General features: G+C 42.0%; 1 protein-coding gene across 1 annotated transcript in view; it reads left to right on the top strand.

Moving 5' to 3' along the window:
• The window catches only part of GLB1 (galactosidase beta 1), an 821,644-nt gene that overhangs the window by 749,943 nt on the left and 56,485 nt on the right, over positions 1-15,216 (top strand). Inside the window, exon 15 of the mRNA XM_053714505.1 lies at positions 7,649-7,873. Coding sequence (XP_053570480.1) covers positions 7,649-7,873 — 225 coding nt within the window. The remainder of the gene's footprint in view (positions 1-7,648; positions 7,874-15,216) is intronic.

Below are 15,216 nucleotides of genomic sequence, written 5' to 3'. Positions count from 1 at the left end.
TCCATGTTTTTTATATGGGGTGGCCGTTTCTTTATTTTTTATTCTTCTGGCACCTTTTCTCTAACATAGGTGTGTCCGGTCCACGGCGTCATCCTTACTTGTGGGATATTCTCTTCCCCAACAGGAAATGGCAAAGAGCCCAGCAAAGCTGGTCACATGATCCCTCCTAGGCTCCGCCTACCCCAGTCATTCTCTTTGCCGTTGTACAGGCAACATCTCCACGGAGATGGCTTAGAGTTTTTTAGTGTTTAACTGTAGTTTTTATTATTCAATCAAGAGTTTGTTATTTTAAAATAGTGCTGGTATGTACTATTTACTCAGAAACAGAAAAGAGATGAAGATTTCTGTTTGTATGAGGAAAATGATTTTAGCAACCGTTACTAAAATCCATGGCTGTTCCACACAGGACTGTTGAGAGGAATTAACTTCAGTTGGGGGAACAGTGAGCAGTCTCTTGCTGCTTGAGGTATGACACATTCTAACAAGACGATGTAATGCTGGAAGCTGTCATTTTCCCTATGGGATCCGGTAAGCCATGTTTATTAAGATAGTAAATAAGGGCTTCACAAGGGCTTATTAAGACTGTAGTCTTTTTCTGGGCTAAATCGATTCATTATTAACACATATTTAGCCTTGAGGAATCATTTAATCTGGGTATTTTGATAAGATTATATCGGCAGGCACTGTTTTAGACACCTTATTCTTAGGGGCTTTCCCAAATCATAGGCAGAGCCTCATTTTCGCGCCGGTGTTGCGCACTTGTTTTTGAGAGGCATGACATGCAGTCGCATGTGTGAGGAGCTCTGATACATAGAAAAGACTTTCTGAAGGCGTCATTTGGTATTGTATTCCCCTTTGGGCTTGGTTGGGTCTCAGCAAAGCAGATACCAGGGACTGTAAAGGGGTTAAAGTTAAAAACGGCTCCGGTTCCGTTATTTTAAGGGTTAAAGCTTCCAAATTTGGTGTGCAATACTTTTAAGGCTTTAAGACACTGTGGTGAAATTTTGGTGAATTTTGAACAATTCCTTCATATTTTTTCGCAATTGCAGTAATAAAGTGTGTTCAGTTTAAAGTTTAAAGTGACAGTAACGGTTTTATTTTAAAACGTTTTTTGTACTTTGTTATCAAGTTTATGCCTGTTTAACATGTCTGAACTACCAGATAGACTGTGTTCTGAATGTGGGGAAGCCAGAGTTCCTTCTCATTTAAATAAATGTGATTTATGTGACAATGACAATGATGCCCAAGATGATTCCTCAAGTGAGGGGAGTAAGCATGGTACTGCATCATTCCCTCCTTCGTCTACACGAGTCTTGCCCACTCAGGAGGCCCCTAGTACATCTAGCGCGCCAATACTCCTTACTATGCAACAATTAACGGCTGTAATGGATAATTCTGTCAAAAACATTTTAGCCAAAATGCACACTTATCAGCGTAAGCGCGACTGCTCTGTTTTAGATACTGAAGAGCATGACGACGCTGATAATAATGGTTCTGAAGGGCCCCTAAACCAGTCTGATGGGGCCAGGGAGGTTTTGTCTGAGGGAGAAATTACTGATTCAGGGAACATTTCTCAACAAGCTGAACCTGATGTGATTACGTTTAAATTTAAGTTGGAACATCTCCGCATTCTGCTTAAGGAGGTATTATCCACTCTGGATGATTGTGACAAGTTGGTCATCCCAGAGAAACTATGTAAAATGGACAAGTTCCTAGAGGTCCCGGGGCTCCCAGAAGCTTTTCCTATACCCAAGCGGGTGGCGGACATTGTAAATAAAGAATGGGAAAGGCCCGGTATTCCTTTCGTCCCTCCCCCCATATTTAAAAAATTGTTTCCTATGGTCGACCCCAGAAAGGACTTATGGCAGACAGTCCCCAAGGTCGAGGGAGCGGTTTCCACTTTAAACAAACGCACCACTATACCCATAGAAGATAGTTGTGCTTTCAAAGATCCTATGGATAAAAAATTAGAAGGTTTACTTAAAAAGATGTTTGTTCAGCAGGGTTACCTTCTTCAACCAATTTCATGCATTGTCCCTGTCGCTACAGCCGCGTGTTTCTGGTTCGATGAGCTGGTAAAGGCGGTCGATAGTGATTCTCCTCCTTATGAGGAGATTATGGACAGAATCAATGCTCTCAAATTGGCTAATTCTTTCACCCTAGACGCCACTTTGCAATTGGCTAGGTTAGCGGCTAAGAATTCTGGGTTTGCTATTGTGGCGCGCAGAGCGCTTTGGTTGAAATCTTGGTCAGCTGATGCGTCTTCCAAGAACAAGCTACTTAACATTCCTTTCAAGGGGAAAACGCTGTTTGGCCCTGACTTGAAAGAGATTATCTCTGATATCACTGGGGGTAAGGGCCACGCCCTTCCTCAGGATCGGCCTTTCAAGGCCAAAAATAAACCTAATTTTCGTCCCTTTCGTAGAAACGGACCAGCCCAAAGTGCTACGTCCTCTAAGCAAGAGGGTAATACTTCTCAAGCCAAGCCAGCTTGGAGACCAATGCAAGGCTGGAACAAGGGAAAGCAGGCCAAGAAACCTGCCACTGCTACCAAGACAGCATGAAATGTTGGCCCCCGATCCGGGACCGGATCTGGTGGGGGGCAGACTCTCTCTCTTCGCTCAGGCTTGGGCAAGAGATGTTCTGGATCCTTGGGCGCTAGAAATAGTCTCCCAAGGTTATCTTCTGGAATTCAAGGGGCTTCCCCCAAGGGGGAGGTTCCACAGGTCTCAGTTGTCTTCAGACCACATAAAAAGACAGGCATTCTTACGTTGTGTAGAAGACCTGTTAAAAATGGGAGTGATTCATCCTGTTCCATTAGGAGAACAAGGGATGGGGTTCTACTCCAATCTGTTCATAGTTCCCAAAAAAGAGGGAACGTTCAGACCAATCTTAGATCTCAAGATCTTAAACAAGTTTCTCAAGGTTCCATCGTTCAAAATGGAGACCATTCGAACAATTCTTCCTTCCATCCAGGAAGGTCAATTCATGACCACGGTGGATTTAAAGGATGCGTATCTACATATTCCTATCCACAAGGAACATCATCGGTTCCTAAGGTTCGCATTCCTGGACAAGCATTACCAGTTCGTGGCGCTTCCTTTCGGATTAGCCACTGCTCCAAGGATTTTCACAAAGGTACTAGGGTCCCTTCTAGCTGTGCTAAGACCAAGGGGCATTGCTGTAGTACCTTACTTGGACGACATTCTGATTCAAGCGTCGTCCCTTCCTCCAGCAAAGGCTCACACGGACATCGTCCTGGCCTTTCTCAGATCTCACGGATGGAAAGTGAACGTGGAAAAGAGTTCTCTATCTCCGTCAACAAGGGTTCCCTTCTTGGGAACAATAATAGACTCCTTAGAAATGAGGATTTTTCTGACAGAGGCCAGAAAAACAAAACTTCTAGACTCTTGTCGGATACTTCATTCCGTTCCTCTTCCTTCCATAGCGCAGTGCATGGAAGTGATAGGTTTGATGGTAGCGGCAATGGACATAGTTCCTTTTGCGCGCATTCATCTAAGACCATTACAACTGTGCATGCTCAGTCAGTGGAATGGGGACTATACAAACTTGTCTCCGAGGATACAAGTAAATCAGAGGACCAGAGACTCACTCCGTTGGTGGCTGTCCCTGGACAACCTGTCACAAGGGATGACCTTCCGCAGACCAGAGTGGGTCATTGTCACGACCGACGCCAGTCTGATGGGCTGGGGCGCGGTCTGGGGATCCCTGAAAGCTCAGGGTCTTTGGTCTCGGGAAGAATCTCTTCTACCGATAAATATTCTGGAACTGAGAGCGATATTCAATGCTCTCAAGGCTTGGCCTCAGCTAGCGAGGGCCAAGTTCATACGGTTTCAATCAGACAACATGACAACTGTTGCGTACATCAACCATCAGGGGGGAACAAGGAGTTCCCTGGCGATGGAAGAAGTGACCAAAATCATTCTATGGGCGGAGTCTCACTCCTGCCACCTGTCTGCTATCCACATCCCAGGAGTGGAAAATTGGGAAGCGGATTTTCTGAGTCGTCAGACATTGCATCCGGGGGAGTGGGAACTCCATCCGGAAATCTTTGCCCAAGTCACTCAACTGTGGGGCATTCCAGACATGGATCTGATGGCCTCTCGTCAGAACTTCAAAGTTCCTTGCTACGGGTCCAGATCCAGGGATCCCAAGGCGGCTCTAGTGGATGCACTAGTAGCACCTTGGACCTTCAAACTAGCTTATGTATTCCCGCCGTTTCCTCTCATCCCCAGGCTGGTAGCCAGGATCAATCAGGAAAGGGCGTCGGTGATCTTGATAGCTCCTGCGTGGCCACGCAGGACTTGGTATGCAGATCTGGTGAATATGTCATCGGCTCCACCATGGAAGCTACCTTTGAGACGAGACCTTCTTGTTCAAGGTCCGTTCGAACATCCGAATCTGGTCTCACTCCAGCTGACTGCTTGGAGATTGAACGCTTGATCTTATCGAAGCGAGGGTTCTCAGATTCTGTTATCGATACTCTTGTTCAGGCCAGAAAGCCTGTAACTAGAAAGATTTACCACAAAATTTGGAAAAAATATATCTGTTGGTGTGAATCTAAAGGATTCCCTTGGGACAAGGTTAAGATTCCTAAGATTCTATCCTTCCTTCAAGAAGGATTGGAAAAAGGATTATCTGCAAGTTCCCTGAAGGGACAGATTTCTGCCTTGTCTGTGTTACTTCACAAAAGGCTGGCAGCTGTGCCAGATGTTCAAGCCTTTGTTCAGGCTCTGGTTAGAATCAAGCCTGTTTACAAACCTCTGACTCCTCCTTGGAGTCTCAACTTAGTTCTTTCAGTTCTTCAGGGGGTTCCGTTTGAACCCTTACATTCCGTTGATATTAAGTTATTATCTTGGAAAGTTTTGTTTTTGGTTGCAATTTCTTCTGCTAGAAGAGTTTCAGAATTATCTGCTCTGCAGTGTTCTCCTCCTTATCTGGTGTTCCATGCAGATAAGGTGGTTTTACGTACTAAACCTGGTTTTCTTCCAAAAGTTGTTTCTAACAAAAACATTAACCAGGAGATTATCGTACCTTCTCTGTGTCCGAAACCAGTTTCGAAGAAGGAACGTTTGTTGCACAATTTGGATGTTGTTCGCGCTCTAAAATTCTATTTAGATGCTACAAAGGATTTTAGACAAACATCTTCCTTGTTTGTTGTTTATTCCGGTAAAAGGAGAGGTCAAAAAGCAACTTCTACCTCTCTCTCTTTTTGGATTAAAAGCATCATCAGATTGGCTTACGAGACTGCCGGACGGCAGCCTCCCGAAAGAATCACAGCTCATTCCACTAGGGCTGTGGCTTCCACATGGGCCTTCAAGAACAAGGCTTCTGTTGATCAGATATGTAGGGCAGCGACTTGGTCTTCACTGCACACTTTTACCAAATTTTACAAGTTTGATACTTTTGCTTCTTCTGAGGCTATTTTTGGGAGAAAGGTTTTGCAAGCCGTGGTGCCTTCCATCTAGGTGACCTGATTTGCTCCCTCCCATCATCCGTGTCCTAAAGCTTTGGTATTGGTTCCCACAAGTAAGGATGACGCCGTGGACCGGACACACCTATGTTGGAGAAAACAGAATTTATGTTTACCTGATAAATTACTTTCTCCAACGGTGTGTCGGGTCCACGGCCCGCCCTGGTTTTTTAATCAGGTCTGATAATTTATTTTCTTTAACTACAGTCACCACGGTATCATATGGTTTCTCCTATGCAAATATTCCTCCTTAACGTCGGTCGAATGACTGGGGTAGGCGGAGCCTAGGAGGGATCATGTGACCAGCTTTGCTGGGCTCTTTGCCATTTCCTGTTGGGGAAGAGAATATCCCACAAGTAAGGATGACGCCGTGGACCGGACACACCGTTGGAGAAAGTAATTTATCAGGTAAACATAAATTCTGTTTTTCACCCTGATATTTCTCCTACTGTTCCTTGTTCCCTTGGCAGAATGACTGGGGGATGAGGGAAGTGTGGGAGGTATTTATGCCTTTGGCTGGGGTGTCTTTGCCTCCTCCTGGTGGCCAGGTTCTGAATTCCAAAAAGTAATTAATGCAGCTGTGGACTCTCCCCGTCAGAAGAAAAGAAAATTATCAAGTAAGCATAATTTGTTTTTTTTTATTTTTTTCATCATATTTTATATATTTTTTATAGTAAATTATAAGATATGATGAAAATAATGGTATCTTTATAAAGACCATTCTATGGCGAGAAAAATGGTATATAATATGTGTGGTTACAGTAAATGAGTACGAGGAAAATTACAGCTAAACACAAACACGGCAGAAATGTAAAAATAGCCCTGGTCCTTAACGGTAAGAAAATTGAAAAATGGTCTGGTAACTAAGGGGTTAATACTGATGAAGCAGTTACATAATCATGAAATGTGTTTCATATCCTGATGCTACTAAGATAATGAGAATCACAAGCTCACAGGACATGGATTATTGTTGATATAATACTTGAAACAAGATTTAGATTTAAAAAAACACTACACTGATTCTTTTAATTGAAATTAAACTTTAAGGCTTTCATTAATTATTCAAGGGATAGCTTGTTGCTGTCTCTGGATAGTTATCAGGGATTGTGAGAATTCAAGATTGTAACACCAGTCTTTAAACTGTTCAAGACATACTCACAAGTTTCTTTGATTTCTTTCAGATTAAAGGAATAGTAAAGTCCAAATTAAAGCTTCATGATTCAGGTAGGGCATGTCATTTTACTTTCTAATTTACTTTTATCATCAAATTTGCTTTGTTTTCTTGGTATTCTTAGTTGAAAGCTAAACCTAGGAAGGCTCATATGCTAATTTATAAACCTTTGAATGCCGCCTCTTATCTGACTGCATTTGACATTTTTCACAGCTAGAGGGCGTTAGTTCAGGTGTTTCATATAAATAACACTGTGCTCATGCACGTGGAGTTATTTAAGAATCAGCGCTAATTGCCTGAAATGCAAGTCTATCAAAAGATCTGAGATAAGGAGGCAGTTTGCCGAAGCTTAGATACAAGGTAATTACGAAAAAGGTATATTTCTATACCCGTGTTGGTTATGCAAAACTGGGGAATGGTAAATAAAAGGATTATATATCTTTTTAAACAATACAATTTTGGGTGTTTACTATCCCTTTAATTGGTTAAGTGGCTGCATATAAATAAACATAATTAGAAGCTTATGGGGAATACATTTGGTCCAACAAACTCAATAAAATATTTTTTGTGCTGGAGTAGCTGACCATCTAATAAAAAAGGGATTGCATGTTCACCTGAAAACTTTATTAGAAAATAAATATTACACTATGGAGTACTTTCTGCACTTTCCATTTTCATTTTGTTTTAATATATTTATTTATGCATAGACACCGCCATTAGTATACTCACCAAAAATATGAAAAGGATTTGAATAATTAAAGGGCAATGCAACTCTTATTTGTGTAACATTTACTTTTAAATATATTTTAAAAAAACTTTAAATGTGTTCATTAGCGCTGTAGATTCTGTTGGCGCTCTTCAAATACCTGATGATAATAATTAAGACAAAAACAGCAGATTGTACTAGCAACTTGCTTGTTTTTTTGTATGTTTTATTTTTGTTTTCTCTTGTACCTCAATGTATTTTTTTATGTGAATTTTAGGGTTTGATTACCAACTTAACTCTCAATGGAACAATACTAGGTAACTGGACAATATACCCATTGGACATAGACAACGCTGTGATCAATGGACTTGTATCAAAGAAACATGATTTTCAATTATCCAGCTACTCTCTGCCTACTTTTTTTAAAGGCAGTTTTTTTATTCCTAGTGGCATTCCAGATTTACCCCAGGATACATTTGTGAAATTCCCTGGGTGGACCAAGGTATGTATTAAAGTTGTGGAATTATTCTAATTGTCATCAGTATTTTATCATATCGTATATATTTGTTAAGAAAAGCAGCACCACTGCAGGGTTAACATTTCAACTGTTTTTACTGTAACAATGTCATACATAATTTCATTACAACTCCACTATCGCCTTGTCATTGACAATTTGGTCCTTATAATATAGATCACAAATCATGCACTAATCATCAGCCATGGCATACTGCTTTAACACCCTACTTATGAGTATTTTCCCACACTGCTGAGCGAATAAATCTTGCAGTTCAGCTGGCTCTTCATCACGTCAAGTTACTTCTATTATCTAATTTGCTATATTTGTTTTTCAGGAATAGCAATGCACTACAGGGAGCTAGCTGCACATATAAGCCTCTTGTCATTGGCTCACCGAATGTGTTCAACTAGTTCTTAGTAGTGCATTGCTGCTCATTCAACAAAAGACACCAAGAGAATTTTAAAAAATTGAAGTTAATTGAAAAGTTTTTTTAAAATTGTATTATCTATTTTCTTCTTAAATGGGAAGAGTCCACAGCTGCATCCATTACTTTTGGGAAATACAGAGCCTGGCCACCAGGAGGAGGCAAAGACACCCCAGCCAAAGGCTTAAATACCTCCCCCACTTCCCTCATCCCCCAGTCATTCTTTGCCTTTCGTCACAGGAGGTTGGCAGAGAAGTGTCAGAAGTTGGAGAGAGTCTCTTATGGAGGGTAGTACTCTTCGCAATGGGACTGGAGTTTTAAGTAATCCTATCAGCCTCTCAGCGAGAGCATGGATGAAAGTTAGAGTCTGGAGATGCAGGAAGAGTTTTCCTGCGAACCCATCCCGACTCCTATTAACAGCTCCTTGGCAATCAGCATTGACGAGTTTTGCTGCCTACCTTTATTCACTCAAGTCCATGTCAGAAGCGAGGCTACTATCTCACACTTGAAGGGCCGTATTCCTGTTCCACGGCGTAGATTCCGGTAAGATTGTTTCATTTTATTTCGATATGTGAATGTAATGTTAACGAAACAAGGTAGGATCCCAGTGGGACTCCTTTTATCTTAATAAGGAATCATGGGTTAATATCTCCTGAGGGAGGTTATTGAACAGGGTGGACTTTAATCATGTTTGTTATATGTTATATGTTTTTATCTGCATATGTGTAGCAATACCTAGGCTCACGGCTTTTATGGAACATAAACGGCCTTATTTTAATGACGCGATCTTTCCAGATTGCGCGCTCTTTTTGTGACTGTGACAGTGCACTTCGTGACGTGTGCGGTTACGTTGTTTCTCACTTCCGTATGCTGACTGTGCAACAGAGAGAGTCTAGCTCGTGGGTTGTCTGGTTCACAGGAGGTGGGGAGTGTCCCAGCCATTGGGGGTGTTAAAAGGGTGCCAGTTAATTTTTGTAATCCCAAGATTATGGAGGATTCTGATATGTTAGACACGGATGTCTCCGATACAGAGAAATGCGTCTTGTGGTGAATATGAAATGGCCCGGGTAATCAATACCGATTGGTTATGTTCTGATTGCCGTTCTAGAGTACTCTCTTCCCCCGAATCAGGGCGCTTAGAGTGCGTTGAGCCATCTGCCTCCGAGGTTTCCATGTCCCGTGAGGCGCGTGCCCCAGACCCTTTCTCGACTACACAAGCAGGTGTCCCTATGGCCTTTACCCCTTCTCCGGAGGGTGGCTTGTTTCCTCCAGAGGTTACGGCATGGTTCCGCATTGTAATTTCTATGGCACTGTCTCATATCTCCCAAGTGAAATATTTGTAAGATATTGTCCGTGTTCTGTTAACCAGGGCCCGTCAGGCGTGGGATTGCCTGATTCAGTTCAGCCTTCTGGGGAAGTGTTGGCCTCTGAGGCTTCAGGGGCCCCAACCTCGGGGCCAGAGTCTTTCATTGATCCAGCGAGGGATGATTTTGCCTTCCGTTGTAGGCTGGCATGTTATAGGCTTCGTGTTCTTTTAAGGCATGTTTTGGCGATGTTGGAGGATCCCAGTTCTAGTGGGCCGAGGGATCCGAGGCCTTAGATGCTGGATGGCAAATTGGATTTGATGTTTGGGGATGAAGCCAATCTCCTTAACGTCTCCATTTTTTTTTTTTTTAGGTTTCCCTTCCAGTTCTGGCCTTGGGTGAATGGGGCCTCTGATCAACTGGTCCCGTTGGTGTTCTCATTCACCTTGGGCGTTCACCCGATGGGTGCTGCCTTCATTTTATTTTTTGATCCAGATGGATGTGTTTAATTTGTTTTTTCTTAAGCTCATGTCTGTTAGATTTTCATTTTTGAGAATGTTCTCTCTCGGAAGTTGCACACTTTTTGAATAATAGAATTATGTTTTCTTGTTCATTTATCGATCCTTTGGGTCTAATTTTCTTGGACCTTGGGCAGTTCTGGAGTGTCCTTATACCAGGCAGGTACTGGCCGGACGTTTTTCAGCTGCTACCTGGGTTCATGTCACCCTCGTGGTGGTGATTTAATCCTGTCGGATTCTGAATGTCACTTTGCCTATTGCTATGGATTCTGGGCTCGGATCCTATCGAAATATGAGGCCTACTATTTAAATACAACCTCTCTGATAGGAGGGTTGTAAGTACCGATCTAGGGTCGGCTGTTTCGGGCTACTCGCCTGGGATACGGATCTATTTTTTGCAGAAGTCATCATGGTTCTTTCAGGTCCCTGGGGACTCAGAACCGTCATTCCATTCCTTTGGAGTTGGGAGATGTGAGTGACCTATGTGGTCTGGTGTTCCGAGTGGTGAACGATTTGCGTCTTCACTCGAATTTCTTACGGATGTTGACTCTTAACCTATTAAACATTTATCTTCGGTTGCAGAGTCTCCTTCCTTCCCGCCTTGGGTGGATCATCTGGTCTGGAAGCGCGGGCATGGCCTTCTTCCTCTGCTCAGAGTGGGGTTCCTCTAAGAGGTGGTGTGCAGGGGTTCCCTGCCTTCTGTGGGGTGCTGAAAGGCTCCAGCTTTTACCTTGTTACAGAAGTTTCTTTTTGGAAGATCGATCCTACAAGGATCTCTTGCTGTTGTCTCTTCCATATTATACCCTTGGTCTGACCACGTTCTCGACGTTTGGATGTTTCCATCCTCGTTGCAACTTTAGCTTTGGGGCTTGACAGTGAAGAGTCAAGATCGGTTACAGACGGTCAAGATCGTTTACAGTTAGGACTTTAGATGGTGTGCTACTAATTGTAGGAAGTAACTTAGGGTTCCTCTGGAAGTAAGATCTTTAGATCGATTCCGTTTTTCGAGGACCCTGGCCTAGGTCCATGTTTCTCTTTAGATGGGTGTGGACGGTTCAGTCTCACCTTAGGTGTTTGTGGTCCTGTGTACCTCTCAGAGGGGGGCGGGGCTCTGTTTTTTGTGGGAGATGCCTATCTGCCTGTGGCTTAGGCTCTAGGTTTTTCTGACGGGTCCCTACTGGTCTTCTGGCGCATTTGATGTTCCTGTAGATTCCAGGTGTCTTCAACTGGGTTGGCAATATGGCTGAGGGGTCTCGCCTCTATAGTAGGGTGGTTTTACGTTGCTTTAGTTCCCTTCTCTTCTGAGTTACCTTAGTATCTGATGTGTCCCACGATGACTTAGTGGTAAACTGTGTTTCCCTGATAGCTGATGGTCCAGAGTTCAAATCCAGCTATGGCTATGTACTCTTCATAATGCAAGTGCTACAAATGTCCTTGCCTAAAGCAGCTTTATATGGTGACCTGTGGGTCCTTGTTTTTCCTGCCTTGTAAGGGTCTTTTCCCTTCTTGCGTTTTCAGAATCCTGGAAAGGGAGATGCAATGTAGTGACTGGTCCCACCGTTCCTGCAACAGGAGGCTGAGGGTTTGAACCCTGTTGGGGCTCCTGCTAAATGTTGGATTCTGATATATAGATGTTGGGGGTCTGAGGGCCCTCTTCCCTTGGGAAGTGTTCCTTTTTTGAGAGAGACAGCAGTGTAGGGGGTCTCGTACCTGTGCACAATGTCTATTCTGAATCACGGTAGAATGCCGTTTGTTGTAGCGGTCAGAGGTCTACCCAGGGGCTTTGTTCCTTGTTGACCCTTTTTTTCTCTTCCAGGGAAGGGAAGGTCGGGTATCGGTTATTCTATGCAGTGCTGACCGTTTCCTTCCAAAGTCGGTCCTCCCCTTTGGTAGGAGGACTTTTGATGTCCTCTTCTTTTCTACTGGCGTCTGGTACTGGGAGGGAGCTCTCCTTGGAGCCCGGTATTCGGAGGGCTATGAGCCCTTGGAAGGTTTGCAGTTTGAAACCAGCTACAGCTATTTAACTTGAATGTGTGCTAGCAGGCTTTAAATCGCCTTTTGATGGTTTGGGTTTCGCGATGGTTAAGTCAGCTTTCCTACCTGGGAGCTGGTCCTTGAGAGTTCCTGTTCAGACGGTTTTGGTGTTCTCTTGGAGAGCTCTTTACTAACTGCTGCAATAGTTATCCTATTTCCGGTGTCTCTGCTTGCCTAGCCTGCAGGCTTCGATCCGATATGAGGCATCAGGGAACTCATGTTTTCTGGAGTACCTTATGGTATGGTACTGGATCAGGGATATGAGGGTGTCCCTCGAGTAATTTTTTGGGACGTGTATTAATCTCTTTTTTTATTTGGTTCTTGTGTTTCTATGGAGTTATTCTCCCTGGGCGATGCTATCATAAGACAACCATGGGTTGTTCTATGTTTGTTCAGCCGTGTGGTATGATCCTTTGGATTTTTCCTGGGAATCTTTTCTCCCTTTTGGGGGCAGATAACGGTCCTTGTCTTTGGCCGGGTACCTTCATGGGAGTCGTGACCCGCGGGGCTGTCTCCTCGGAGGCTGTTTGGGCTCGACGGACTCTGGGATTGAGTGTGTTCTAGTTCGGCTTTGCTGGCGGTGTAACTAATGTGCAGTTACCTGGGCTTCGGGTTTTCTCCCATATCTATATTTTTATAGGGTGTCGGGTAATTCAGACTGTGGTGCCTTTTGAAAGGGCCGCATTTTTTGTACCCACCCGTTGTTTGCATTCAGTGTCCTCTAGCTTGGGTATTGTTTACCCAAAAGTAATTAATGCAGCTGTGGACTCTTCCAGTTTAAGAAGAAAAACATAAATTATGCTTACCTGATAATTTTCTTTTCTTCTGACGGGAAGAGTCCACAGCTCCCGCCCGTGTTTTTATCTATGAGGAGGCGGTAACTTTTTGTTCTTCTGGCACCTTTTTTCACCCTGATATTTCTCCTACTGTTCCTTGTTCCCTTGGCAGAATGACTGGGGGATGAGGGAAGTGGGGGAGGTATTTAAACCTTTGGCTGGGGTGTGTCTGCCTCCTCCTGGTGGCCAGATCCTGTATTTCCCAAAAGTAATGAATGCAGCTGTGGACTCTTCCCGTCAGAAGAAAAGAAAATTATCAAGTAAGCATAATTTATGTTTTTAATCATGTAAGAAAAAGTTTGGGTTTTAGAAACAAAAAGAGTACAACAACCAGGGTGCAAGCAATTAATATCCACGGAAGGCATGCACTCTCTGGAAAGAATTTTTTTCAAATGTGCTTTATGGTGCACGTTACAAACAAGTGACATTTCAGGGTTCTCACTCCTTCATTAGTGAAAATGAACAAACGCAGCAAACAATTTAACAGGTGTATCACCTCTCCCTCTCATCAAAGAACCGCCTACAAATACAAAATAACTAATCACAAATTATATCACATTTGAATTCAAAATAAAATATTCAATTACAAATATTAATTCAGGGAAGTATTTATGTAATAATAATAGCCATAACTAGGGAATTTACACCCCTTCTCAAATTGATGGAGGTATCTAATATTAGTTTCAAAACCTTAATATGAGCATTTCTCTATCCAATATTAGTCCTCACAGTGGGTAATTAAATCCCATAGGCAACTCCATATTTGTATTTAAATACCACCTTTCATTGGAAGGACATATGTTTTTTTATCAATATCATACATACTCATTGCTGATCTCATTCCCGTATAAGGCTAAAGAAATTATTCTCACAGCACCTATTGGCTATCAGTGTGTTTGACATATATAGTGCTTAACTGTTTGCACGCAGGTTAAATTGCGCTCATGTAAGTTGAGCGCAATCGTGATGTACGTTAGAATGATTACCGAGATCTCAGAGCTGTGGTTAACTGTTTTGCAAAAATAAAAAGTGTCACAAAACACATTACAAAGTACAGTTACACTCTTAATAACACTGTCTTATAAAAATGATTAAAAAAAATATTGCACACAAAAGTTATAAGGGCTCAAAGAAATGAGGTCTCAGGTGTTAGGGAAAAACAGCTGGCAAAGACCTTTAACATTGAGATACATACATATAAATATCTAAAGATGCAAATGTATTTATATGTCTGTATATGTGTACAAATGTATTTATGTACATAAGTGTATATATGTATTTACAGACATATATACACATATAAATACATGTGTACATATATATAGACATATATAGAGGTGCATTGGAGCCCTTTGCAATTAAGTAGATGAAAACATGAAAAACCATATTTCTGCAATATTTATTTTTAATAAAGTGTTATAGTGTGTATTTACTGTAAATGTTTCACATCCAATGTTCTGCACATAACAGAATATGTTCTATGTATTTTTAAATAGATATCCCTATATATATATATATATATATATATATATATATATATATATATATATATATATATATATATATATATATACATATAGCTGATTATACATATATAGGTATAATTAGGTGGCCATGCAACGAAGTTGCAGGACAACCTATTGTTATTGTCAGGATTATTATTAGGTGGCCAGCAACAAAGTTGCAGGACAACCTATTGTTATTGTTTGGATTATTATTATTATTATTAGGTGGCCAGCAACAAAGTTGCAGGTCAACCTATTGTTATTGTTCGGATTATTAGGTGGCCATGCAACGAAGTTGCGGGACAACCTATTGTTATTGTCAGGATTATTAGGTGGCCATGCAACGAAGTTGCAGGACAACCTATTGTTATTGTCAGGATTATTATTATTATTAGGTGGCCATGCAACGAAGTTGCAGGACAACCTATTGTTATTGTCAGGATTATTATTATTATTATTATTAGGTGGCCATGCAACGAAGTTGCAGGACAAGCTATTGTTATTGTCAAGATTATTTTTTTTTTTTATTATTATTATTATTATTATTCTGCCACTTATTCAAATGCTTATAAAAACAACAGCATAACTTTAAAACTCATGAAACTTGGCACTATGCTAAAGATCTATGCTGTGCATAATCCTATGCAAAATAAATCTCATAGGTCATGTGATCTAGCAGCCATATTGCTTTTTGCAACAAATTTCGA

The sequence above is a fragment of the Bombina bombina genome, chromosome 5 (assembly GCF_027579735.1).
Source record: "Bombina bombina isolate aBomBom1 chromosome 5, aBomBom1.pri, whole genome shotgun sequence".
Classification (NCBI taxonomy): Eukaryota; Metazoa; Chordata; class Amphibia; order Anura; family Bombinatoridae; genus Bombina; species Bombina bombina.
The sequence above is the reverse complement of the archived record's forward strand: the minus strand, read 5'-3'. Positions and strand labels throughout refer to the sequence as shown.